The sequence below is a fragment of the Euprymna scolopes genome, chromosome 27, assembly GCF_053919585.1.
Source record: "Euprymna scolopes isolate OS-2025 chromosome 27, ASM5391958v1, whole genome shotgun sequence".
NCBI lineage: Eukaryota > Metazoa > Mollusca > Cephalopoda > Sepiida > Sepiolidae > Euprymna > Euprymna scolopes.
In genome coordinates, this window is record NC_136508.1 from 94,309,725 (window position 1) to 94,336,140 (window position 26,416).

At 32.6% G+C, this 26,416-nt stretch overlaps 1 protein-coding gene across 3 annotated transcripts in view; it reads left to right on the top strand.

Moving 5' to 3' along the window:
• The window catches only part of LOC145249007 (cystathionine beta-synthase-like), a 122,109-nt gene extending 102,058 nt beyond the window's left edge, over positions 1 to 20,051 (top strand). For 2 of the 3 annotated variants that reach the window (XM_080110864.1, XM_080110866.1), the window contains 4 exons: positions 913 to 1,021; positions 5,556 to 5,640; positions 11,089 to 11,121; positions 19,392 to 20,051. In XM_080110864.1, the coding sequence (XP_079966990.1) occupies positions 913 to 1,021; positions 5,556 to 5,640; positions 11,089 to 11,121; positions 19,392 to 19,513 (349 nt within the window). In that variant the 3' untranslated portion in view covers positions 19,514 to 20,051. The remainder of the gene's footprint in view (positions 1 to 912; positions 1,022 to 5,555; positions 5,641 to 11,088; positions 11,122 to 19,391) is intronic. The other variant, XM_080110865.1, reaches the window with a different exon arrangement.
• The last annotated feature ends 6,365 nt before the right edge of the window (positions 20,052 to 26,416 follow it).

Genomic DNA, 26,416 nt, shown 5'->3' on the forward strand with positions numbered 1-26,416 from the left:
ACGGAAATGGAATTATGTCCTCTTTTCTAGGGCGACAATTTTATTGTTCCACCCTGTATAAAATGGAATTTTTATCTAAAATTTTTACGTTTCGTAATAATTGAACCCCTTTCCAAAAATTTAATTTTTATAAAGAAAAACGACCATGAAACGGATTGTGCTACAAATATGCATAAATGCTTTTATGTATTTACTAACAAGCCACTTGGCATTGCCCGGTCATAAAATCCGCTTAAATATGATATTGTAATTTCTGCAGATCTGGTATCTATTATGATGGAGCCAGTTCTATATTGATTATTATATTGTACCCAATAGTGATTTCAAAAGTTTAAAAGAAGGAAACAATTATGACTTAGATGCCATCAGTTGGAATTGAAACCAAAACATTTAGCTTTCCAATGGTATTCACTACCATATGAACAGTGCTATTCGATACCATCTGAGCTAATATGAACGTGCATATCAAAGCTTATCAAAGACTTAAATGTATATTTGCACGTGTGTAGAGGATATAAATGAAGTTGACTTACGCTAAGTTCCAATTTTTTCAATTTTGACCCTTTAGCAGCTATTTTTACCAAATCTGTTCCACAGGTCCGAATCTCATTATATATCAAGTCTGTGGATCAAAAATTGACAGAATAATTTGTTAGGCTGTTTCATAGAAGTCGAAAACCTTCACGACAATGGCAAACTTCTTTTTACAGTCGAACAAAACGTTCGAACGTTGGCCCACCAAAAGGAAAAAATGCATTGCAAGGAAAACAATTTTCTCTGCTGTTCAACCAAACACGCATTAGAGACTGTTTTTCTCTCTCTCACACACACACGCACACACATGCGCGCACACGCACACACACACACACACAAAGTCACTTATATTTCTTATTGAATGTCTTTTTGTTGCAGAAATATTCTTGGGATGGTGACAGTTGGGAACATGATGGCGAAAGTTGTTCGTAATAAAGTGAAACCATCGGACCCAGTGTCAGAAATCATGTACAAACAGTTTAAGCAGGTTTGTATTTTGTATGAAATAAATTGTTACCGTGTTTGCCAAATAGTTGCTCGATCAGGATTGTCCCGCAAAAACGTTCCAGATTTAGATTATTGATTTTAATGAGACTTCGAACTGTTAACATTGTTCGCGGATGAGGTTTTTTTGTTTTTTGTATTTTTTTTTTTTTTAAATTGAATTTCATTGTTTTGGTAATTAAAAAAAAAAAGTGGAATTTCATTTAAATTTGCCTTTTTTTTTTGTTTTTTTTTTATATAACTAGCAGTTCAGTCCAGCTGTACTCAGGCCGTATGTACTGTTTATAACTTTATGTGCATATATATATATAATATATATATATATAATTAAAGTTTGACTCGTGTCCAGGTAACCTATATCTAAAATTTCAAATGTTTAGACCCAAAATTGGCTGAATAGTTTGCTAGAAACTGCAAAGGTCAAATATTTCAACTTTGCCCTCTTAACAGCCAAATTCTCAGCCAAAAACCAATTAAAAAGCTTGCCATATGTCTGAATACACTTTATGTAAAATTTTCAATGTTTAGACCAAATTTTTAATTTGACTCCTCCCCCCCCCCCCCTTAACATTCGTTTTGGGCACAAATCAAGTTAAAAAGTTTGATCCATGTCCAAGGAACCTGCATCTAAAATTTCAAGTGTTTCAAGTGTAAAAAGATCTTCCCAAATTTCAAAACCCCTTATGTCAAATCTCGAGTCTGTAGGCTGAAAATTGATAGAGTAATTTGGTAGGGAAATGTTCACACACAGACAATTTCACTTTATATATATATATATATATATATATATATATATATATATATATATATATATATATATATATATATAAAAATTACAATAAGTTTACCAAGGTAATCAAAATGGTAAACTTAGAATATATTATAAATATTAAAGAGTTAATATTTACAATTAAAGTAATCTCAACTGTGCTTCCTTTTTAAAATTAAATATGTTATTAACTCTTTTTCAAGATGTCTTTTAACATAAATTTATTAATCATTTGTTCATATATATATCATATATATATATATATATATATATATATATATATATATATATATGATATATATATATAATATAAAAAGTGATTTTAGCTGAATTGCTAACTTAAATTGAATTGGTAATTAAAAAATGGCTGAATTGCTAACTTAAATTGAATTGGTAATTAAAAAAATGGCTGAATTGTTAACTTAAATTGAATTGGTAATTAAAAAAAAATGGCTGAATTGCTAACTTAAATTGAATTGGTAATTAAAAAAAATGGCTGAATTGTTAACTTAAATTGAATTGGTAATTAAAAAAAATGGCTGAATTGTTAACTTAAATTGAATTGGTAATTAAAAAAAATGGCTGAATTGCTAACTTAAATTGAATTGGTAATTAAAAAAAATGGCTGAATTGCTAACTTAAATTGAATTGGTAATTAAAAAAAATGGCTGAATTGCTAACTTAAATTGAATTGGTAATTAAAAAAATGGCTGAATTGTTAACTTAAATTGAATTGGTAATTAAAAAAATGGCTGAATTGTTAACTTAAATTGAATTGGTAATTAAAAAAAATGGCTGAATTGCTAACTTAAATTGAATTGGTAATTAAAAAAAATGGCTGAATTGTTAACTTAAATTGAATTGGTAATTAAAAAAATGGCTGAATTGTTAACTTAAATTGAATTGGTAATTAAAAAAAAATGGCTGAATTGCTAACTTAAATTGAATTGGTAATTAAAAAAAATGGCTGAATTGTTAACTTAAATTGAATTGGTAATTAAAAAAAATGGCTGAATTGCTAGGATTTATGTCCTTATTTTATTAATTTAGCTCAATTTTCTTGCTTTCTCTTTTCCTGTTTTCTTTGTCTCTTTTCCTCTTTGCCTCCTCTTGCCTTTAGAGATTGAATTGAAGAGGGAAGACATTGAAAACATTTTTTTTCATTAGCCACTCACAACCCTGTTTGATGTGGTGCCAAACTTTTGATGCAATGCTATTTTGATTTCCAAGTTGCAGTGAAAAATATAGGACAGAAAGTTTGATTAACATTAAAAAAAAAACACTAGATTCAATTGTTATCGATATAGATCACTTTAAAAAAAAATGACAAAAAAATTGAGCCAACATGAGTATATTGTACACTTTCTGCAACAGATTGTAAAAGTAAATCATGTAAGTAAATTAAAATAGTAACACACAATATGGTTTCCGCTCTGCAAGATCTACCCCAGATGTGCTGACGGTTATATCCCACAGGATTAGTGAATCTCTTGACAAAGGCTTCCTTTCTAGTGCAATTGCTCTTGACATATCAAAGGCCTTCGACAAGGTATGGCATAAGGGTCTACTTCACAAGATTTCCAGCTACGGTATAACTGGAAATGTTTTCTCAATCATTAAATCATTTCTCTCCGATAAGCTCATAAGAGTAGTGGTAGATGGACAAAAATCGGAGGCCTGCAATATAAATGCTGGAGTCCCTCAGGGGTCAATCCTGGTCCCGACTCTCTTCCTGATCTACATCAATGACCTCCCTAAACACATACTTAAATCATTCGTTGACATCTATGCTGATGACACGACCATCTACGGCAACACATCAAAGGCTGTAAATGATAAAGTTCTCTCTGATTCTCTTTCCTCTGATCTCAACCGCGTGGTTCAGTGGGGGAAGTTGTGGCTGGTTACCTTTAATGCATCCAAAACCAAACTCCTATCTTTACATCATCAACGCTCTGATCCCCATCTGGCATCAATTGTGATGGATGGCTCTCGTCTGGGTGAGGCCCCGTGTTTTGACAAGCTTCTGGGTTTGACCTTTACTCCTGATCTGAAATGGAACACGTACATCAAGTCTGTTGCCAAGGTCGCTGGAAAAATGGTGGGATCCTTCTACCGCTCCAGAAGATATATCACTACTGATGCAATTCTCTATCTATATAAAAGCCAAGTACGTCCAAGGATGGAATACTGTTGTCATATCTGGGCAGGAGCTGCTAAAAACAGCCTATCCTGCCTTGACAGAGTACAAAATAGACTTCGTGGCTTAGTGGGGGATGCCCTTTTCTCTACCCTGCAACCTCTCTCCCACAGAAGAGACGTTGCGAGCCTATCCTTGTTTTATCGTTATTTCCGTAGCAGGTGCTCGTCTGAACTCCAATCACTGGTCCCCCCTCACCAATCTTTCACGAAAAACACCCGTCTAGCTGAATCCACTGTGAAAAATTTCCCCCACTCTATATCTGTGCCTAAATCAAAACGCGGATTCCATGAACAAAGCTTCTTTCTTAGAACTGCATGCCTGTGGAACTCTGTTCCGTCTGCCTGCTTCCCTCCGGACTACAACTTGGATGTCTTCAAGTCCAATGTTAACAAATTCCTAATGAACCGCCCTCTTAATTAAACACTTTATCAAATCTCCACACTAACGTAATGTACTTGCAATAACCCTTATCCCTGAGTGGCTTCCGGGCCTTGATAAGTGGTGATCACTGTGTAAAAAAAAAAAAAAAAAATGTATTTGATTTGAAAACCTTATATAACTAATTATAACCATTCTTATCTATATAAATATAACAGAAAATGTATGTATGTGTCTGTATGAAAAAATTTTACCAATAAACTCGTAAGCTACTAGTCACATAACACTAAAATTAACAGAAAATAGTTTATAATGAGTAAAAATCTTTGTTTGGATGAATGGTGTGCAAGTTGAAATGCAAAATGTTTGTTTCAATTTGCCAGCATATTTCTATTATTTTTGCGCACGAACAAACTCCTTCATAGCTTGAAGTAGTTTAATTTTAAATCTTTCTTATCTGTCAATAGCTTAAACAGTAGGGAATGCGGCTGGAGCACTAAATATTTTGGTTTCAATTCTAGCTGATGGCACCCAAGTCACTTTTTTTTTTGTTTAAACCTTTTGAAATCAGTATTATATATTATGTACAATATAATATTTGATTTGCTCTGAAATAATAAACACAAAATCTGGATGAATTCAAATATATTTAAATATTTTTGAAATATTTTTCCATGTTTCCCATAATTAACAAAACTTAATATTTTGTTGCCTTTAGCCTTGTCTAAAATGTATAATGAAATTTGTCTGAAATTTATAATGAAATTTGTCTACAATGTACAATGAAATTTGTCTAAAATCTATAATGAAATACTTAAATTGTGAGAGTTGAGGACAGGAAATGATGGATGTGTAATATGAATCTTAAAGACGAGCTCAGATCTGATTACCTCAAAGATTTACTCTGGACAGTATACGAAGATGAGTGTGAAACAGGAGACTTTGATGATTAGCCATGTCGAAAAAATATTGTTCAACACATGAAAGGATGTGAAACAGATGTTAAACAGAAGATGAGGATTGTTTTTTTTTTTCTCAATTTTTTTCTGATTTTTTTTTTTTTTTTTTTTTTTTTGACTATTTTACACTTTTCTTTTCTCAACATTTCAATAATTTTTTTTCTGGAGGAAATTTCTAATTTCACTATTTTTTGTCTTTTTCTTTCAGATCCCAATAGGTACATCACTTGGACATTTGTCGCGCATGTTGGATACAGACCACTTTGTCCTTGTAGTACACAACCAAAGACAATGTAAGTTTTACAATAATAATTCACTTGGTATCTTCTTTTGGTTTTTTTTTGAGAGGGGGAGGAGGGGCAGATTGATCCAAGCCGAATCTATTATCTCTATAAAATTGTGCTTTGTTTTTTTAATGAAACCTTGGTCCTTACTCCTTTAATTGAAACAAAAATTAGAGCTTGAATTACATTTTTCGAGGAGTTATAAGCTTGGAAAGACTGAGTGGGATTATTCAATATTTTTCACGAAATTTCTGACACACCTAATGAAGCGGTAGTTCTTTGGTCCGTTTGCAATCCACATTCTGTCGTAGTCTGTTGTAGGGAAGGATGAATTTAGCTGTGTTCCATTGGACCTCATGGCCCTAAACAATTGGTAACAATGCAAGCAGATTGCATACCGAAGGTGAAAGGTTCACAATGATAAGAAAGATTCGTAATGTGGTTGTAGACATTCTGTTTTATAAGTGAGCCTAATTCGTAGGTTTTTACAAATACGCCAAATTCACATGCTGGCCCTAGAATGATCCTGCAGCGATTGATGGGATGGCAAGTACAAACATTTAAACAAATAAATATTTAAAACGAGTAAATATTTAAATGAATAAATATTTAAACAAATATTTAAATAAAGATGGTGTACCATATTTAATAAAACCTGTTTCAGAAATACAACTAAAAAAAAAAAGCCTGTTTGGCCTTAAAATGACCCTAGAATGGTTGATAGGTCATTAATAGAACTGTGACAACAGCATATTTGTTTCATTCTTTTGACTCCCTCAAAATAATTATGCCATCGTGATTATCGCATTTGAAAATGTAAAATATCAAATTTACACGTAAATCAATTACAAACAAATCATTTTATGAGTGATTAAAAATATTTACTGACGAAGATCCAAATTACTTGATTTTAAAATGTAAACAATGTATATCTATATGACACTCTAAACGTACGATTCATAAATCCAAACATTATGGAGGGCAGGAGGGATGCACCATATTAGTTAATCAACGTCTTTTTTTCTTTATAATAATAAAAAAAGGGATTTCTTCCATTTTTTTTTTTTTCTTTCTTTTTCTATACATAAAAATATAATACATCATTTCAGTTTCGTTTCGTTTGATGCTATTTTTCCCTGTTTTAGGAGAATTTTGCTAATTATTATTACTAATCATTATCACTATATATTGCTGTGTATTATATATATATATATATATATCTTTATTCGATTGGCAAAATTTTAGAATAATTATAAAGAAGTGAACCATCGCGTAAATTCAATCAACTAAAATAAGATGGAAAACGGGGTGAGGAAAAGGAAAAAAAAAAAAAAAAAAAATGGGGCAAGTTACATGTAACAAATGTACAATTCAATAAAATAAATAAGTCGATTAAAAACAAGATCGTTAAAATACACCCGAAGCGCTTTTCGTTCAGACTAACATTTTCAAGGGTCATAATATATACAGTAATACACACACACACATATATATGTGTGTGTGTGTATTACTGTATATATTATCTGTTATTTATAATTAACGGTTTCCATGTTGTGTTAAATTCTATAATAGTTCTACTTGGTAATTGATTGTCATTGAGTAGTCTTACTCTTCACTGTCCTTCTCTGTCTAGAATTTTTACTTCATCCCATATGTGTGTGTGTGTATTATTATTTACTCCTCCAAAAATACTATGAATATTTAATCCCATAATGCAATTACAAAGTATCCAAAAATACTATGAATATTTAATCTTCATCTAAAAAAGTTCAGAACAGTAAATTATAAATTTTATACAAAGACGTTTTAAAAATTTTATTGTTATTCAATTTTTGTTTAGTTTTTATGCAAGTTTAAACATTCCCGACTCGTCTCCCAGGTCGCCAGAACCAGCGAGCTTCACTTCTGGATCTATTTCTGACAACAATTCCTGTTGATTGTGTAACAAATGCTCATTGCCCACTCGGAAATGCTGATCACGCTGTAATAATGATAGACATCACTCTAAACTCTCGACCCCAAGATGAAGAGCCATTGCTCAAAACAACAACGTACTAAAATAAGGCTGACTGGGATGCCATTAGAAATCACATCAGAGATGCTCCATGGGGAAATATCTTTTCTCTTCCAGCAGAACAGTGGGCAAATGAGACTACTGAATGGTTCAAAGCAGCAATTAACCCTTATCCTCAAGTGGCTTCTTGGCCTTGATAAGTGGTGATGCCTATGTAAAAAAAAAAAAAAAAAAAAAAAATTGAAGCATATATTCCTACACAAAAGTTCTATAGTAAACCCCACTCTCCCCAATGGTTTACTTCTACATGTGCAGCTGCCATTGCTCAGAGGCAACATGCATACCGTAGATTTATCCAGTATAAGTCCTGTACAAACAGACAAAAGTTTATAGAAGCTAGAAATAATTGCAAGAAAGAAGTAGCAACAGCTAAGAGTAAATACACTGAAACCACCAGGAAACGCATTAGGAACTCGTGATTTCTGGAAAATCTACAAGTGTAGTAAATAATGGGCAGTCGACAATATCTCCACTATCAAACAATCATGAGATTGTTTGCACAGCAACTGAGAAAGCTAACATGCTTGCTCGCCAGTTTGCCTCAAGCCATTCCCTCCCTGATTTTCATCTGTGGACAGAAACCACGCTAGATGATCTAAAGATCACGCCCTCCCAAGTACATGATATTATAAAAAACCTAGACACCTCAAAAGCATATGGACCTGACCTCATCCCGGCTGTGCTATTAAAAAAATGCTCTACTGAGGTCGTTCCTGTTCTCTCTAAACTCTTTAACAAATGCCTTAAAGAATTTTGCTTTCCTGGCTGCTGGAAAACTGCTTCTGTGGTACCAGTTTACAAAAACTCTGGTGAAAGAACTGACCCATTAAATTATCACCCAATTAGCCTCCTCCTTCTTTTCGCCAAAATATTTGAGTCCTTAATTAATCAAGCTCTAGTCCACCACCTTCTGTTTGACGACCAATATGGATTTAGGCAAGCCCGTTCTACTGCAGATATTCTACCTGTAATCTCTGAACATTTATATCAAGCACTGGATAAGGCAGGGAGGGGAGGGCAGTAAACCTAGATATATCTAAGGCTTTTGACAGAGTATGGCACGATGGTCTTCTCATGAAAATAAAATCCTATGGTATTACTGGACGAATGCTTAGCATAATTAGATCCTTCTTAAATGAAAGAAGAATCCAGGTTGTCCTCGATGGGTATACATCCAAAAAATTTGATATAAATGTGGGTGTACCCAGGGATCAATCCTTGGACCTTTATTATTTCTGATATTCATAAATGGCTTACCTGATAAAATTGTCTCTGAGATGGGTGTATTTGCCGACACCACGCTCTATAGCAGGCACGTGGGGAAAACAAATGAGCACATATCTAAGGTAATGGCCGAAACCCTAGAGGAAGATCTTCAGTCTGTAGTCGAATGGGGTCATAAATGGATGGTAACATTCAACGCTGCCAAGACAAAGCTAGTTTCCTTTATAATTACATGAAACCTTACCAACCACCAATAGCTATGGCTAGAGATATTTTACCTGAGAGCACTTCAAGCTCCTTGTTTACTGGAAACACGAGTTGGAATAGATACATTAAGATCATTGCTAAGGCTACTGCAAAGAAGGTGGGCTCTCTCTATCGTGCTAGAAAGTTACGCCTGAAAGTATCCTGTAGCTCTACAAAGCCACCATTCGCCCATGTCTGGAGTACTGCTGTCACATTTGGGCTGGTGCATCTGCTACTAGTCTCTCCCTCTTGGACAGGGTCCAAAAGAGAGTTGCCAATCTAATAGGTCCTGAACTGTCATCTAAACTTCAGCCCCTGTCCCACTGACGAAATGTTGCATCCCTCTGCCTGTTTTACAAGTATTTTAATGGTGGATGCTCTGATGAACTACAAGCACTTGTACCCCCTCAACGAAAATATCCCTGATAAACCCAACAAGCAGCAAAGTCCCACCCCTACACAGTTGAGATCCGTAGATGTAAGAAAGCCTTTTACTCTAATAGCTTCTTCCTCAGAACTGCAGGATTTTGGAATTCTTTTCCAGTTTCCCGTTTCCCCAACTGTACTGACATGCAAAAGTTCAAGTGTAATGTGAACAGACATCTTGCTGCTAAACTCCCTAAATAGTATCCCTGGAACTTAGGTCCCTGGTAGTAGCCCCCTACATCAGAGTGGCAACGTACTTTGTTTGGGGTGAAAATGTTTAAAAAAAAAAAAAAAAAAAAAAAAGGTAAAATATCCCCTTCTACTTGATTTTTGGTCTCCCAACAAAGCAGGAATCGAACCTAGTAATTCATTCCTGTTCATCTGTTCGCACTTTTTTTTTTTTTTACAAAGGAGTCTCCACTTATCAAGGCCCGGAGGCCACTCGAGGATAAGGGTCAATGAGAACATGTTGTAGTAATCATTAGTAGTGGAAATTGGGTAGATTGGATTACTTAAGGGTATGGCTCATCAAGAATTTGTTTACATTGGACTTGAAGACAACCAAATTGTAGTCAGTTGGAAAGCAGGAAAATGGAACTGAGTTCCATAGGCGTGTAGTTCTAAGAAAGAAGTTTTGTTCATGGGATCTGTTTAGGTTTTGGCACAGATAAAGAGTAGGGAAAATTATTGATAGTGTTTTCAGCTAGACAAGTGTTTTTCATGAAAGTCAGGCCAGGAGGGGACCATAAATTGGAGCTCGGGTAAGCATTTGCCATGACAATAACAGTAAAGCAGAGACACGCTCGCAACGTCTCTTCTATGGGAAAGAGGTTGCAGGGAAGAGAAAAGGCCATCCCCCACTAGGCTACGGAGTTTATTTTGAACTCTGTCAAGGCAGGATAAGCTGCTTCTAGCAGCTTATCCTGCCCAAATGTGACAACAACACCATCCTTGGATGTATTTGGCTCTTCTGCAGGTAGAGAATTGCATCAGCAGTGAGATATCTACTGGAACAGTATAATGATCCCACCATTTTTCCAGCAGCCTGGTTCAGGTTGAAGCTTTTTGAGCTCTATAAAAGGAATTCTGTCTGGGCCAGTTGCTTTACTGGAATCGAGCTTTTTTTTCCTTAATAACTACAGGTTGGATTTTTTTTAAAAATTTTGCACAAACATTAGTCATAGTGAAAGTAAATTTTTCTAGAATGAATTTTCCAGGATAACTGGTTGCCCTCCACCCCCAAACATCCAGGGGCATTATAGGGGTAAAATTGCCCCAAAATCGTTTGTTTGCACTTTTCTCAATAACCATGCCTTGGATTTTTTGGAAATTGTACACAAAAATTAGTCATGGTGAAAGTAAATTTTTCGCTCGTGGAGGGGGACCCTGCATGCTCGGCTTGTTATTTGGGAAAGGATACTAGCCAAATCGATAATCTTGTATTGAAAAGTTTTCTTTTAAATTTTATTCAATTGCATTTCTTTCAGATGAAATCCGTGTTTTCAAGGGTAAAGAAAAAGGCAAGCGTCAAATTGCATTGTTGACATTTTAACACTTAACCACCATTTTTTTTTGGTTTTTGTTGTTTTTTTTTTCACTTTATTTTTTTTATTTTGTTTTTTATTTGTTTCATCTTTTCTGCTGTTGTCTTCACCTTCTCTAATTTCTCTTAACATTTTAACTCTAACTGCATGTTTTTTTTTTTAACTTTTTTTTTACACAAATTGTGAAGTGGATTCAACTTGCTTCAATCAAACAGTGTTGGGATGATTAATCAGAATCGGAAAAATTTGTGTCTATTTTCCAGTGCCAAAAACTATTCCTTTACTTATTTTTTTTATTTATTTGATTTTGCTTAAAACAAAATTTTCCCTAGCAGAACCCGTGGAAATTTCACTCTTGAAAATTTTTTAAACCCATAAATAAAATTAATACCTTTGCATTTTATTTTCAATAAAAATTCAAACTGTTTTGTTAATGAATATTTTTTTTAATATAAATTACAAAAGAAACAGATGTCAATTCACTTGCACATTTTTTTTAATTTTAAAAAGAATCTTTAATAAAAAAAAACATTAGTCTCCTCAACATGACTTTTTTTTTTCTTTTTTAAATTATAAAATAAAAATGCGAATTTGAAACCATATGCAGACAGCCATTTTTTTTTGTTTTGTTTTGCTTAGCAAATTTTGGGATAAGAAATTGATTTTTAACTGATAAAAAGATGAGGGTTTTTTGTGTGTGTGTGTGCAATAAATATTTTTTGATTTTAATCTACAATTAAAACTAAATATCTATAGAGCCCCCCCCCCCCTATATTTTTACATTTGAGAAAATATCTGCATATTTAACATATTTAAAAGTTTATAAAGAATCAGAATCGGTTATTGTATCAGAACTGGAAAAATTTTGGAATCATCCCATCACAAAAAATAGATTACAATTTATTATTTCAAATCAAACTAGCCTGGGTGCTTGGTGTTGCCCGGGTGTTTGGAGGTGTGTGTTGAGCAAAAAAAAAAAAAAAAAAAAAGTGGTAGTAGGCAGGCAGGCTCAAACCCATACCGCAAAGGAGGAAAAGAACGTGAAAAAAAAATGTGACGTCCTTCCTGTTGCGTCCATCACCAAACCGGAAGTGGTGAAGGTTTAAATTAAGGCTAGTCAATCGAAAAGAGGGGATGACTTTCGGAAATATCTGCGAAAAAAAAGCAACCCCTCTTTGTAGAAAAGTTAAGGGTGAAGGAATTAATGTTTTTAGCCAATTTTTCGATATTTGTCGTCTGAAATGTCGAGCTTCAAAATGATACCCATCTCGTGAAAATCCGTCGCCTCTGTCGAAAGTGTTAGGCAGGCATGCATACATACAAGTGAAATTTATATTATAGATGCTCTGTGGAAAATAAACCGAATGTCGGACAGTAAATCATGATAAATATTTATTGATCTACCTCTAAAACTAGATATTTATAGACCTCCCCCATATACATGTGTTTTTACATTTGAGAAAATATCTGCATATTGAACATGGGTTTTTACAATAATCGGTGAAAAATAGCAATAGTTAAATATTTAGAAATTTATAACAAATCAGAATCGGTAATTGTATCGGAACTCGAAAAAATATTGGAATCATCACAACAAATAGATTCCATCACAATATTACAATTTATTATTTCAAATCAAATGTTCTGTGTAAAAATAAAGGTCTTCGATCTTTTCTTTTCAAGAAATGAAAGACGAGATATTTCTGCATTCGTCAATAAAAGAAACATTTTTCTGAAAAATATTTTTTTTCTTAATTCTTTAAAAATCATAAACGTGTAGTAACTTTCAAAAAATGACATCACAAAAAGTGACCACCCCGCAAGAAATGGTCCAGTTGACCACCACAGAATTAACTTCTTTTTTTTCTAATCCTCAGATATTATGCGTCCGAGGAATCGCACTTTCATACGGTACCAGTTTCAATCTGGTCCAATCGCACTTTCATACGGTACCAGTTTCAATCTGGTCCAATCGCACTTTCATACGGTACCAGTTTCAATCTGGTCCAATCGCACTTTCATACGGTACCAGTTTCAATCTGGTCCAATGCAGCTGACTAAATTTTTTAGCAGGTATACGAACCTACACACAAACATATGAACCAACATTTGAGACATATAATAGAAGATAAGACAACAGGGGAAATAATTCAAAAACCGTTTCTAAAAAAAAAAAAAATCAATGTTGTAAACAATAATTCAAATCAAATATATTAATATAAATCAACTTTAAACAGCAATCTTAAATAGAACACTTATAACAATTCTCTTGCTAGAAACAGTAACTAATATACAGCTATTTAGTAAAATTGATTTTCCTTCATGTAATATGCAAATGAGGTTACCTTTTAATCGTATATTTTGCAAGAATCATACTATATATAGAAATAAATGAAATAGTAAAGTAATGAACCTGTTGTATATATTAATCAAATTGTGAACAAACAAACAGGAAGACGAATTTATATATGTAATCATCCAATTAACTTTCAATGAATACAAAGAATACATGCCCAATCTAACTTTAACCTTCACTCTCATATAGGTAAACAACTGTGTCGAGAGTCTGATTTTTTTCTGAATGAAGTTGCAAGTTGAAAACATCTTCATTTAATTCTTTCACATGCTCAGCACCGGAAAATACTAACTGTAGATGCCTTAAAATTAAAAAGCATTTAAAAATTGCACCAGAAGTTATAACAGCAATTTTTGGGGGCTGTAAACCCCTTTTTTTAAGGGGCTGCATGTTTTCTTTTTGTTTTTTGTTTTTTTGTTTGTTTTTTTTGGTGTGATTCTCTTTGCATATTGGCTCTAACTTGCATCTTTTATTTTTTTCTTCTTTCCATTAATTACTAAATGATTGTACTTATGTAAGCATTTTTCAGTTATCGTTAGCTAAAGTACTTTCTATCTTCCAGCGTAGTGGTACCGGAAGCGGTGACAAGACAAATCAGTTCCTTTTGCTTTTTTTTCTCTCCCGCCTATATCTTCCCTGTGCATGTACTTTTTTTTTTTTTCCAAACTTTTTTTTTATTAATAATTTTTGAAAACTTTTTTCAGTCTTTAATTAAGAATTAATGAAATTATTTATTTATTTTTTTAATTAATTTTTTTTTTCCAAACTTTTTTTATTAATAATTTTTGAAAACTTTTTTCAGTCTTTAATTAAGAATTATTGAAATTATTTATTTATTTTTTTAATTAATTTTTTTTTTCCAAAACTTTTTTTTTATTAATAATTTTTGAAAACTTTTTTTCAGTCTTTAATTAAGAATTATTGAAATTATTTATTTATTTTTTTAATTAATTTTTTTTTTTTCCAAACTTTTTTTTATTAATAATTTTTGAAAACTTTTTTCAGTCTTATTTTAATTAAGAATTATTGAAATTATTATTTTTTTTTTTTTAATTAATTTTTATTTTTAGTTTATTTTTTTTTTTAATTATTGAAAACACTTTCTAAAATATTTTTTAAAAACTATTTTGAGAATATTATGTATTGGATATGTTTTTTTTTTTATGATGTTTGAAATTTTATTTTGATTTCATTAATTTTATTTTTATACTTTCATAAGCTTATATCAATTAAAATAAAAAAAATTATTTTCATAACTTCATAAACATATTTCTTATAAAATTTCAAATGAAATAAAACCTTTTTTATTTTTTTTAAATTTTCTTACTGTTGCAATATTTTGAACTCATAATGGGGTATGGCCCCTCACAGTTGGGAGATTCTATTTATAAACGCTTCCAACTCAAGAGTTACTAAAAGTGCAGATAAAGACTAATTTTTATCTGCATAATATATTGAATATACATTAAAAATTGCGTCTTTTTCTTATATTTTGTTCGAATAAATTGCTTCACAACAGAAATAGTGAAAAGCAATAAAATGAAGGAACTGATTTGCCTCGTCACTGTTTCCGGTAGCAGCCATGCTGGAAGTTAGGAAGTACGTTAGCTGACTATAACCCATTTTTCATTTTTCTCTTAAATTTCAAGATTAAAAAGTGATGACATCCATTTTGTATAAAACCTTGACGTATGATTTTTTTTTTTTTTTTTTTTTTTTTCAAACCATCCTTCTTCACATTATATGGGAAAAGATTTTTTCGTTTATCTCAGCATTTTCATACTTCCACCAACAATAATCATAAACATGGTGTGATAATGAAGGGAAATGAGAAGAGAGGTTGGAAATGGGGGATAAAGAAAATGCCATAAACAGAAAATCTGATAATCTGAAGGCATAGGTTCAGTTTCTACACAGGGCAGTACATTTGTTTGTTTTTTTTCTCAAATTATATGTAAAAATAAATTTCACTGGCAATGTAAAAAGTTGATTGAGTGTGAATAAATTGTGTTCTGATACGAGGGTTGTTTCAAAAGTAAGACCTTTTTTTTTTTTTTTTTTTTTACTAAAAAACAAAATTGGAGAGCTATGAAGATAGAAGTAGTACCATTAAAACGAGCAACCCTTTTGTGCTTCAGAATTTATTTTTCTACATAGTCACCACAATGCACTTTTGCCAGGAATTCAATGACACATCTCTGCTTCTGACACACGTCCATGACAGAGATTGCTTTCTTCGTCTTACACTTTCAATATCTGTAATAGAGATGAAACTTTCAGGTCATCAATCCATAAGTTCAGTCATAACAATGCAATTTGCAGTCCCCTTTGATCGATTTGGTAGGAATATTTTTGGAAAATCCTTTGTATAAAAAAAATGTAGGGTACTCTTGGAGGAAATGGGACCATGCACCCAAGCAGTTTTTGTTTAACGACCGGTCCCTGGGGCGTATTTCTTTGTTTATTTTCAACTAGCGGGGGTACCCGGCGTTACCTGGGTGTGTAGATGGTGTAGTAAGGATCCCCCCCCCAAACAGTGGTAGTAGCAGGGGGGGGGCCAAAACAACAGGAGGCAGCCCTGGTGGAGAGGTGTTGTTAAAAAAGTAGGCACGCAGGCTCAAATCCATAACTCAAAGGAGAAAAAAAAAATGTAACGTCTTAGACGATGCGTCCATGGCAAAACCGGAAGTTGAGACGTTGAAATTAAGCGTAGTCCATCCTCCTTGTAAAAAACGGGCAAGTTGAGGGTGAAGGAATGAATGTTTTGGGCCAATTTTTTCGATGTTTGTCGCCCGAAAGACCGAAGTTTAAAATGATAGAAAAAGTTTTTGGCAGACATACAAAATAAACACTTTTCCTTTTATAAAATTATTTTTTATTAATTTTGTTCGTTGAGTATTTTTACAGCTTCAATGTATTGTAAAAAAAATAAAATGAAAAGAAATGGTTTAGTTACTTTCATTAAAAATACACACTAAAAAAAGATTTTTGTGATGAAATAAACCAATATAAGTCTAAGTAAATAAGTTAAAAATGTTGAATGCTGCGTTAAAAAACAAAAAAGGTTTAAATAAACCATCTGCAGGCATAGCCCTTGCAGAGACCAGTTATCAAACAAACTTGCGTGCATACACGGTCTCATTTCCTCCATTTTTTTTTTCTTCTTCTTCTTCCAATATTGCCCTGATTTGTTTTAAATAATAAAATGCAAGTTTTTTTTTTATTGTTAAACACCAGAGTAGTAGTAGTAGTAGTAGTAGTCACACAAGTTCACAGGAACTAAAACGGCCAGGCTCCCTCACATAATCTGACACCTCCCACTGCCATCCTGGTAAACAAAAACCCCTATACACAGGTAATGGCACCAGCCTCGACAGGTATCACACAAATCTGTTGTGAAGGGGGTCATGGAGGATGGAAAATCCAAAAAGGGACCACACCAACTAAACTTCCACTGGAAGAGTGCAGAAAATACTGGAACCTTGGAGAGACTTATTACCAGTCAAATTTTTCAGAGAATGCCAATGATCATGGCTAACATTTGTTACCACTCAAGGAAATAGAATTTGTTGATCCCTCGACAAAGGAGGGGTTGGACCTAGTGATTCACTCCCGTTCATTTATTTGCACTTTTTTTTCAATAACCATGATTTGGATTTTTTTTTTTAAATTTTGCACAAACATTAGACATGGTGAAAGTAAATTTTTGCCAAAACGGATTTTCCAGGATAACTCTGATTGCCTACCCATTACAGGGGTAGATTGCCCCAATATCCAACCCGTGTCCTGTCACTGCAATGTTGCATCTCTGCCTGTTTTACAAATATTTTAATGGAATGTGCTCTGATGAACTCGTTGCACTTGTGCCCCCTCGATGTATATATCCCTGACAAACCCGCTTAGCAGCAAAATCTCACTCCTTCACTGTTGAAGTTCTTAAATGTGGCACAATGACATAGCCCCTTTTGAGGGAGCTGGGGGCTTCTACATTAATAAACCTTGTGACTAACTTAGTTCAGTGCAGACACATTTTCTTAAAAGTTAAAACTGTCAGCACACGAAGATTGGCAGGTGTTTATGATTCCAGTACATAATAAAAATTAAACGATGTTGACATTATCATTTGAAAAACAAAACATTGCGTGAAACGCATATCTCTCTCATTCATTCCCTTTCTCTCTCTTTCAATAAAGAAAAAAAGAATTAAATATAATTCTATTTTTTTAAATAGTTGACGCTTGCATTTTGGGGTCGGCAGACGCAACATAGCATGTGTCTGATTTCAGCTGGTTTTATAAAAATATGCTCCTCATTGTTAAATCTTTAATAAAGTATATATATTTTTATAAAAATGAATTTGTACGCTATTTCTGTACAAGCGTTCGATTTCAGCATGGCATTAATGCCGACGATGGAAAGATGCCTGTAACGACGCAATGAAGAAACGACTCATGCCAGCCAGTTATAGCTGACGACATATCGACCCGTTTTTTGTTGATGTTTCTAACATGTGCTTATCGTTAGATATTGTTGAATATCGTTTATTCCTCGGGGAGCTGGTTACGTTCCTCAACCAAGTACCCCCCCCCCCGGGGAGGCGGTAGTATCATAAAAATGTCAGAAAGCTTTCTACTCTAATAGTTTCTTCCCTTGAAGAGCTAGACTTTGGAATTCCCTTCCTGTTACCTGCTTTCCTGACTGTACTGATATGCAGAAGTTTAAATGTAATGTAAACCAACATCTTGTTAATTTTTCCTAGGCATGGATTTAAATAGAAGCCCCTTTACATCAAGTGGCTATATGCCTTGTTAGGAGTGAATGTGAGTAAAAAAAAAAAAAAAAAAAAAAAAAATCGTTCATCCTTTCGTTTGTTCACACTTTTCTCGATAACCAATCCTTCAATTTTTTTTTTTTGTTTAATTTTGCACAAACATTAGTCATGGTGAAAGTAAATGTTTCACTCGTGGAAAGGGACCCCGCAATGCTTGGCTTGTTATTGCTAGTAGTCAATCATTGATAATGACGTGTGAAAATTCTTAGTACATAAGAGTAAATACTCTGAGAGATTTATCTCAATTCCAGCTTTTGTCTCATTAGCCACTCTCACCCTTGATAGATGAACAAATACAATTATTTATTAGGTAATTCTTTTTCTAGTTGTAATTATTTTATAATTAGGATGTAATTAATTGTAGTCAGAGTAAAAACTTAGATCAAATCTTGTTGCAAAGAACATAACTCTGCTTTCCTAAATGCTGTTTATCTCGAGAGATAACAAAGGGCAGAGAGTTACTTTCCTTTTAAATATAAAATGTATTATGATTTTTAGGTGGGAATCTGCTTCCATCTAACAAAATCATGTGTAACTGGGTGAAGCTCAAATAGCATGTCGTATTTGGCAATCTCGAATAATGGGTAAAGTAAATGTGGAACAGTTGAGGCACCAGGGTCAGTTCACGAGGGAAGGCAAGAGAAAATGAGTAGAAGTGTTATGGATAGGCTTGAGAAAGAGGGATGAATGATAACCTGAGCAGAGATAGGTTTGGAAGTGAATAAAAAAAAAAAAAAAAAAAAACATGTTGCCATGTAAAATGGACAATAAACCAAATATGAAGATAATAAATTGAATAAAAATTAATTTCTTATCTTCAATCAGTTTGTATTACATATCATCCTATTGGACAATGGGGAGGGGGGTATAAGATTAACATATTACAACCCCCTTTTATTTATTTGATTTTATTTTTTAAATGTACAATAAAAAAAATGTTTTAATTATTTGATGTGAAATTTATTTATTTATTTTTTTAAATTATGCTATATTTTCTCCCAAATGAATTTTTTTTTCTTGTAATTATTTGGTTTTCCATTATTTTTTTTTCTTCTCCAGTTGGAAACTCTGGTGGCATCACCATGAAGAGCATGATCTTTGGCATTGCCACTCGGGTGGACCTGTTGAATTATCTGACAGAAGAAAACCCTTATGAGTCCGGAGTTGAAACTGTTGAATGAAAACCTCCAATCCACTTGCAGGAAAGATCAGAAAAAACCTGCAGACCAACATTTTTTTTTACAAAGTTTTAAAAAATATTTTATTCAACATTTTTTTTTTTTTTTTTTTTTTTTTTTTTTACACAAAGTTTCTGAAAATATTTTTCCACTTATTTCAACAATTTTTTTTTTTTTTTTTTTTTTAAAGGTTTTTGTTCTCTAACTGGTTTGAAACCTATGAATTTAGAAAGACAAAGATAAAAAACGAAAGCAATTTTAATTACTATTTTATAGCACAACAGGAAAAATTATTTTATCACAAATAAAAAATAACGTTTGTTAATAAGGACTTACAACAAGGTTGGTAAACTTGCAAAATTAATTTATATTCAAACAAGGTTTTAAGTGGCTTTTTTTCTTCTTTTTTACTCTTTCCAATTTCATTTGATTCGGATTTGAATTGATTTTCAGGAAACGTTAAATTGTCAGGTATTTTTCATCTGTTGTTTACAAATAATCCATAAATGAAATAAAATGTCCGATTTTGTTGAAGACGGGAGGATGAATATGTTCTCTTGATCCTTTTCTCAGGAAGTATATTAATTTTAACTAAAACTATATTTCATTTAAATATGGTGCTCCACGGCTCCCTGACTAGGGACTCATTTATTCGAAGGTTTTGTCCTTTTCTTTTTTTATCTGATAGACAGGTGGGGGGGGGGATTTTTGTTATCTACTCGCACAAAACATACTATTTTTCTCGTCAAAGTATAAAGAATCAATTACATGGAGAGTATTGGGTGTTTTCAGATGAGATATTCAAAAGAATTTGGATTTACTGACACGTTATATCAATATTTTTAACAAAACTTGTTTATTTAAAAAAAAGGTTTTTTGGGGTTTTTTTTTTTTTTGAAAACGCTTAAAAATGATTTTAATGTTCATGAAGATGTTAACTGTGCAAATTCACAGAAGACATGGTGCTAATATTTTTTTCAGATCAATTAGGTTTTAAAGTCCTCCTAAAATAAGCAACAATGTTGGGTCAACAGTTTCTTCCAGTTAATCTGCACACCCTTTAAACAAATTAAGTTTCGTTTTTCATCATAAAGTTGATATTTATTTTTTTTTTCTTATTTTACAAAGTTTTATAAATAAAAAAAATTTAAGTACCAAAAAAAATAAATTTTACTCTATACTCAAAATCAAAATTGTGACAAAAAATAAAACCAGTGAAGTTTATTTTCTTACAGCATGCACAGATCAACCGGTAGAGATTCAAATTTGTCACTTTCATCGTTGCTTATTCCTGGAATCCTTAAAACCTAATTGATCTAAATTTTCTGTCCAAAAAAAAAAAAAAAAAAAAAAATCGAATTCACAATAGTCCTAATGTTAATTTAAAGGATCATCAGTTGTTTACCACGAAACACTGTTTCGGAGATTTAAAAACAAAACAGTATATTAAATCATGGCTCTCCAGCAGTATTGACCAAACACCATCTCCCTTTATCACAAGGACAGAAAAATATCCCAGATATTAGATCTAGTTACCTACTTATATATCTATATTATTATTGATTATAATAATTAAATACCTACAGACACTAGTGTTTCATCCTTTCAGGAATCATCCGTGCAGGGTGTCACGATTAATGTCAGTCGAGAGATTCGAACCCGGCAACAGAAGTCATGTCTGGCTTCATTAGCAAGGACCTGAACCAGTTACTTTCTAATCAACTTGTAATAATATATATATAATATAAAAGGTTTCTGTTGTTTTAATGGCCAGTTGTGTGCATGTGTGAAACCGGCCATTAAACAACAGAAACCTTTTATATACAAGTTGATTAGAAAGTAATGCCCTGTTAAGCAATGCTTATTACTTATTACTGAATTTTACAAGGCATAAATATAACGTGTATAGCATGAGTTTTTTGTTTTTTTATTATTTAGAATTCAATGAGTGCTAGCATTCACCACCAGCTTCTGAAGCATCTAGGAATCAAATCAACGGATTTCATTTACTTTTATTTTATTTTATTTTTTTTTTTATTTAAACTAACCAGTCACCACTTAGCAAATTGTCTGTTGAATAATTAGAGCCCCCCCCCCCATTTTTTTTTTTTTTTTTTTTTTTTTTTTAAATATTGCATTTTCACCCCAAACAAGGCACACTGCCACTATAATGTAGCGTACTATTATCTGGGACATAAATTACAAGGATATTATGTAGGGAGTTGAGCAGCAAGATGTTTGTTTACATTACACTTACACTTGAACTTCTGCATCTTAGTACAGTCGAGGAAGCAGGAACCCGGAAGGGAATCCATTCCAAAGAAACTATCAGAGTAGAAGACTTTTTGGCGTCTGGAGATTTCTATTGTGTAGGGGTAGAATTTTGCTGCTTGTTGGGGTTTTTTCGGGGGTATTTACGTCGAGGGGAGGGGGTACAAGGACTTGGAATTTGTAGGAACGCCTTCACGTTTCAAGTGTGATGTTTTTGACAATGGGGGAAGTATTGCTGTTTTCTGGGTTGGTTTATTTTGAATGAGTGGTACATGGGGATTTTCAATCCTCTCATACTATTCTTCATAACCATCATCCAATTGTCAATTTTTTTTTGTTTTTTTAGTAAATGATTACTCGTTAGGAACAAAAAAAAAAAAAACTTGTGAAATCAGCTGATGCAGTTGCTAGAAAGTTGGAAATGTTGGATGCGAATGCTGGTGGCTAATGTTGAATTTAAATAATAAAAAGTTTGTACAATTTGTTATAGAGATTGTTTCTTGTAAGAATCGTTTCCGTAATAAATGACAAGCACTTAATAATAAAGGCATTCTATAAACACTTGTTATAATGAAAGTATATTTTTTTTATTTATGACCTTTTTATCAAATCTATCAGGTATAGCTTCCCCTAAAACACACCCACTATAATCATAAGAATTTTTCTGGTGTCTTTCATTATTAAAAAAAACTTTTGTCTTAATTCGAAGAAATAAAAGTTGCTGTGGTGCTAAAAATTGACTTAGTTTTTGTTATTTCTCACATGTAAATGCCAGCAGTTGAAAGGGACATCATTCCAAAAGTAAAGCCTCCTATTTTTGTTTACTCAAAAATTTGAAGAGCTACGCTTTTGTGCACCAGAATTTGTTTTTCTACATAGTCACCGCTATTCTCAATGCACGTTTGCCAGTAATTCAATGATGTCTTTGCTTCTGACACACATCCATAACAGGGGTTACTTTCTTAGTTTCACATCATCGATATCTGCAATAAGGATGAAACTTTTAGGTCATGAATGCATAAGTTCATCATAACAATGTAATTTGTAATCCCTTCTGATCCGTTTAGGCGAAAAAAATTGGAGCCATTACTTTTGGAATGTCCCTCGTAACACCTTCATGTGTAAATTTATTAATTTAACTAATGGAGGCCGCCTGGCATTGCCGGCTCATAAAATATATTTTAATTTATGCAGATTTCATCTTTATTATTAGATAGCCAAATCTCTATTGAGTATTATATTGTACCTAATATATATAGTAGTGACTTCAAGCATTAAAAAAAAAAAGACTTGCGAGCCATCAGTTAGAATCGAAACCAAAACATTTAGCGCTCCAGACACGTCTAGCAAGTTGAAATGTACATTTTTGCATTTCAATTTGCTGACATTTTTCATGATTCATGACCTAAAAGTTTCCTCCAAATTAATTACTCATTATAAATCATCCTTGGCCTATGATGACTAGGGCTATGACAAGAGAATATTCTTTGCATATTAATATTATTATTATTATTAATATTATTATTAATAATATTATTATTAATAATATTATCGCCAAACTGAAAGTGACAAAGGCTAGACAATCGAAAAGAGGGGAGGACTTTCGAAAATATCGGCAAAAAAAAGCCACCCCCTCCCTGTAGAAAAGTGTCCAGTAGAGGGTGAAAGAATTCATGTTTTTGGCCTATTTTTCATCCCAAGGGTCAAGCTTCAAAATGATACCGATCTCATGAAAATCTGTCGAAAGTTTTAGGCAGACATACATGCATACATTTACACAGACAGATGAGATTCATATTATAGATTATGTGATAAATATGTTTATGAAAGTATAACAAATAAAATCATTGAAATCAAAGTAACAAATAATTTATAGGCGTGAGAGAGAAAAAAAAGCGAAGAAACTGATTGGCCTTGTCACCATTTCCTGTAGTGCTATGCTGGAAATTAGGAAGTACGTTAGCTGATTATAACCAGAAATGGAGATAAAAACATGCAAAAAGAAAAACTCAAAAGAACAACAAGAAAAAAAAACTAAACATTGTTTTCTTGTAAACAAACAATATTTAATAAAAAGATGTTATGTGTGTGCCATTAAAAACATAAAAATAAAATCTTTATGAAACCAACAAAAACATTAAAAACAGCTTTAGATAAAAATATTAAAAGAACAAAATCTTTTCCAAAAAGAAAACTCAGCTTAAAAAAAAAAAAAGGGGGAATGTAATTTGTTATAAAGTACCCAAATAAGGAGATTAATCTAGCGATTGCTAAATTGCATGGTTAACCTCATCTCTTTTACTTTCTTTAAGATTATTTGAACTATTCTTTTCATCGTGAATGTTATTCTCACAATGTAACCCTCAAACTTCCTTCAGGTGATTTTTCTTTATAATTTTTTTTTTTTAACTCTTGAATCTTACAAAATTTCAACCTTAAAGAAAAAAAAAAGACTTCTACTCTCATGGATTCCTAAGTTCAAAAAGGTAGCCTGGAAGGTCTAAAGCAGGGGTTCTCAACCAGGGTCTATGGAATATTTCTGGAGGTCCTCAGGTAAAATATAAGTATTTGTTCCAGTTCATATTGCCCGTGAATGTTAAGCTGAGGAATTTGACGGATGAATTCTCAAGTAGGGTGTTATTTGTCATGGATATCTGTGCTTGGAGAAGCATCTTGTAATTGTTAAAGGAGAGCAGCTGTACCTTTTTGTGGTCTTACTGAGTTTCAAGACAAGAATTCATCTTGTATTGTGGAATATCCAACTTCGTGCTGTTACTCGAGGTAACATCACTTGAAGTTGCACCATTCCTCGTAAAAGCCAGGGAAGAGATCTTTTTTGGTCCGTGAATATGAAATGTGATTTTTTAATATTTAGTCAGGGTTTACTTCTATGGAAAAGTATCCTCATGCCAGGTTTTCTTGATAAACCCCTTGTACAGAGAGGGATTGAATGATGATCAACAAATATTTCATACTCTCATATATTTATTATCATCGAAATTGGTGAAATCACCCACTCGAGGACATTGTCTAGTAGGCATTCAGGTTCTAGAACAGCGGTTCTCAACCAGGGTCCACAGGCAAATTATAACAAATTGGGGGTCTAAAATGATATTTTGGGGGTCCATGAATAAAATCAACTCCTAATGGTTTTTATTATTAAAAATTTAATTTCTACTGTAATTTTGGTTTGATGTGAAAAAATAAGCTGAAGTAGACATTCAAACGAATTTGAATGTATTTTCTAGATTTCAAAGTATTTCCATAAAATTGCTTTAAAAAAAAAGGGGGGGGGGTGATAGGTGCTGGTTTTAAATATGCACCTCATGCAGTTTTTTTTACTATTATATTGTCTTACAAAATTTCATCCATTGGGGGAGAAAAAAAAAAAGTTCTCCCCGGCTGTGCCAAATGGAATTAGAACAATCTACTCTCATGGATTAAATCCAAATTCAAAAAGATTTAATTGGAAGGGGTACTGCTGCTCTAGAGGAGCATTATCTAAGGGAGATAACTCTTATTGACTAAGACAAAAACACATTTTGAAGTAAATAATTTAGGACACTAAAATAATCACTTGAACAATGAAAACATTTTAAGTTAAAAAAAAAAACTCCTCTCCATAAGAGAATAAAACATAATACACAAATGCTCTAACTAAACAATACTATCTTAATAAATTAAAAATGAAACAACGTTAAATAATAAAACTTGTTAATTAACGTACGCAAAACCAATATTAAATAAACTGGTTCTGCAATTTCTAAGACTAATTTCATTTGTAATGTTATGACCCTTTAGGCTGTGATCATAGCGTAGTATCTGTTCACTGTGGCAAGCGGGGTCAATACATTATTATTGTATTTTTATTAATTGATTTGAGCGACGGATGGTCGCTGGATCAGTTATTATGATTAGAAGAATAAACAATTAAATTGCGGAAGAAATGATTGACGTGTGAATCGCAAAAGGAATGTGAAAATAAAAAATATATGTAAACATTATTTTGGGGTTTTGAATAAACAAATAACTAGCTGTGGATTAGGTTGGTCTGAGACACGTAATTAGGTGACATAAGAGAACACGTGATGTAGTTAGTTTTGGAGAGATTCAGAGAGTTGAGGATTGACCACCAGAGCGGACAGACGTCTAGACTGGGGTGGACCGACAGCTAGGGAGTGAGCTGTAAGAATAGAAAATGTAGACGAACTGCAGATCCTGTGAAAACCATTTGAGACAACTGTAATAAACTTATATTATAAAAATTATTTGTCTGTTAAAAGAACAATATCTTACATCCACTAGATAACACATGACACGTTTTAATATATCATCCCCTCCAATATAAACCAATATACAATACATTCAGCACTTTTTATTAAGTACATTGCCATAAAAAAAAAAATGATAATGAAAACTATGGTTTTTCAATTTTATATATTTTCTTGTAAATAAAATCATTTTTTTATTAAATTAAAAAAAAAATCTTCATAAGAAAGTGTTTTTTAAGTAGGTAAACATTTGTCATTGGCTAATCGAAAACAACTTGTTCATTGTTGGCTATTCGAAAGATCAACAACTTTATATTGGCTAATGCAATTTCACATGTCGCTATAGGCTAGTGTCCTAAGTTAT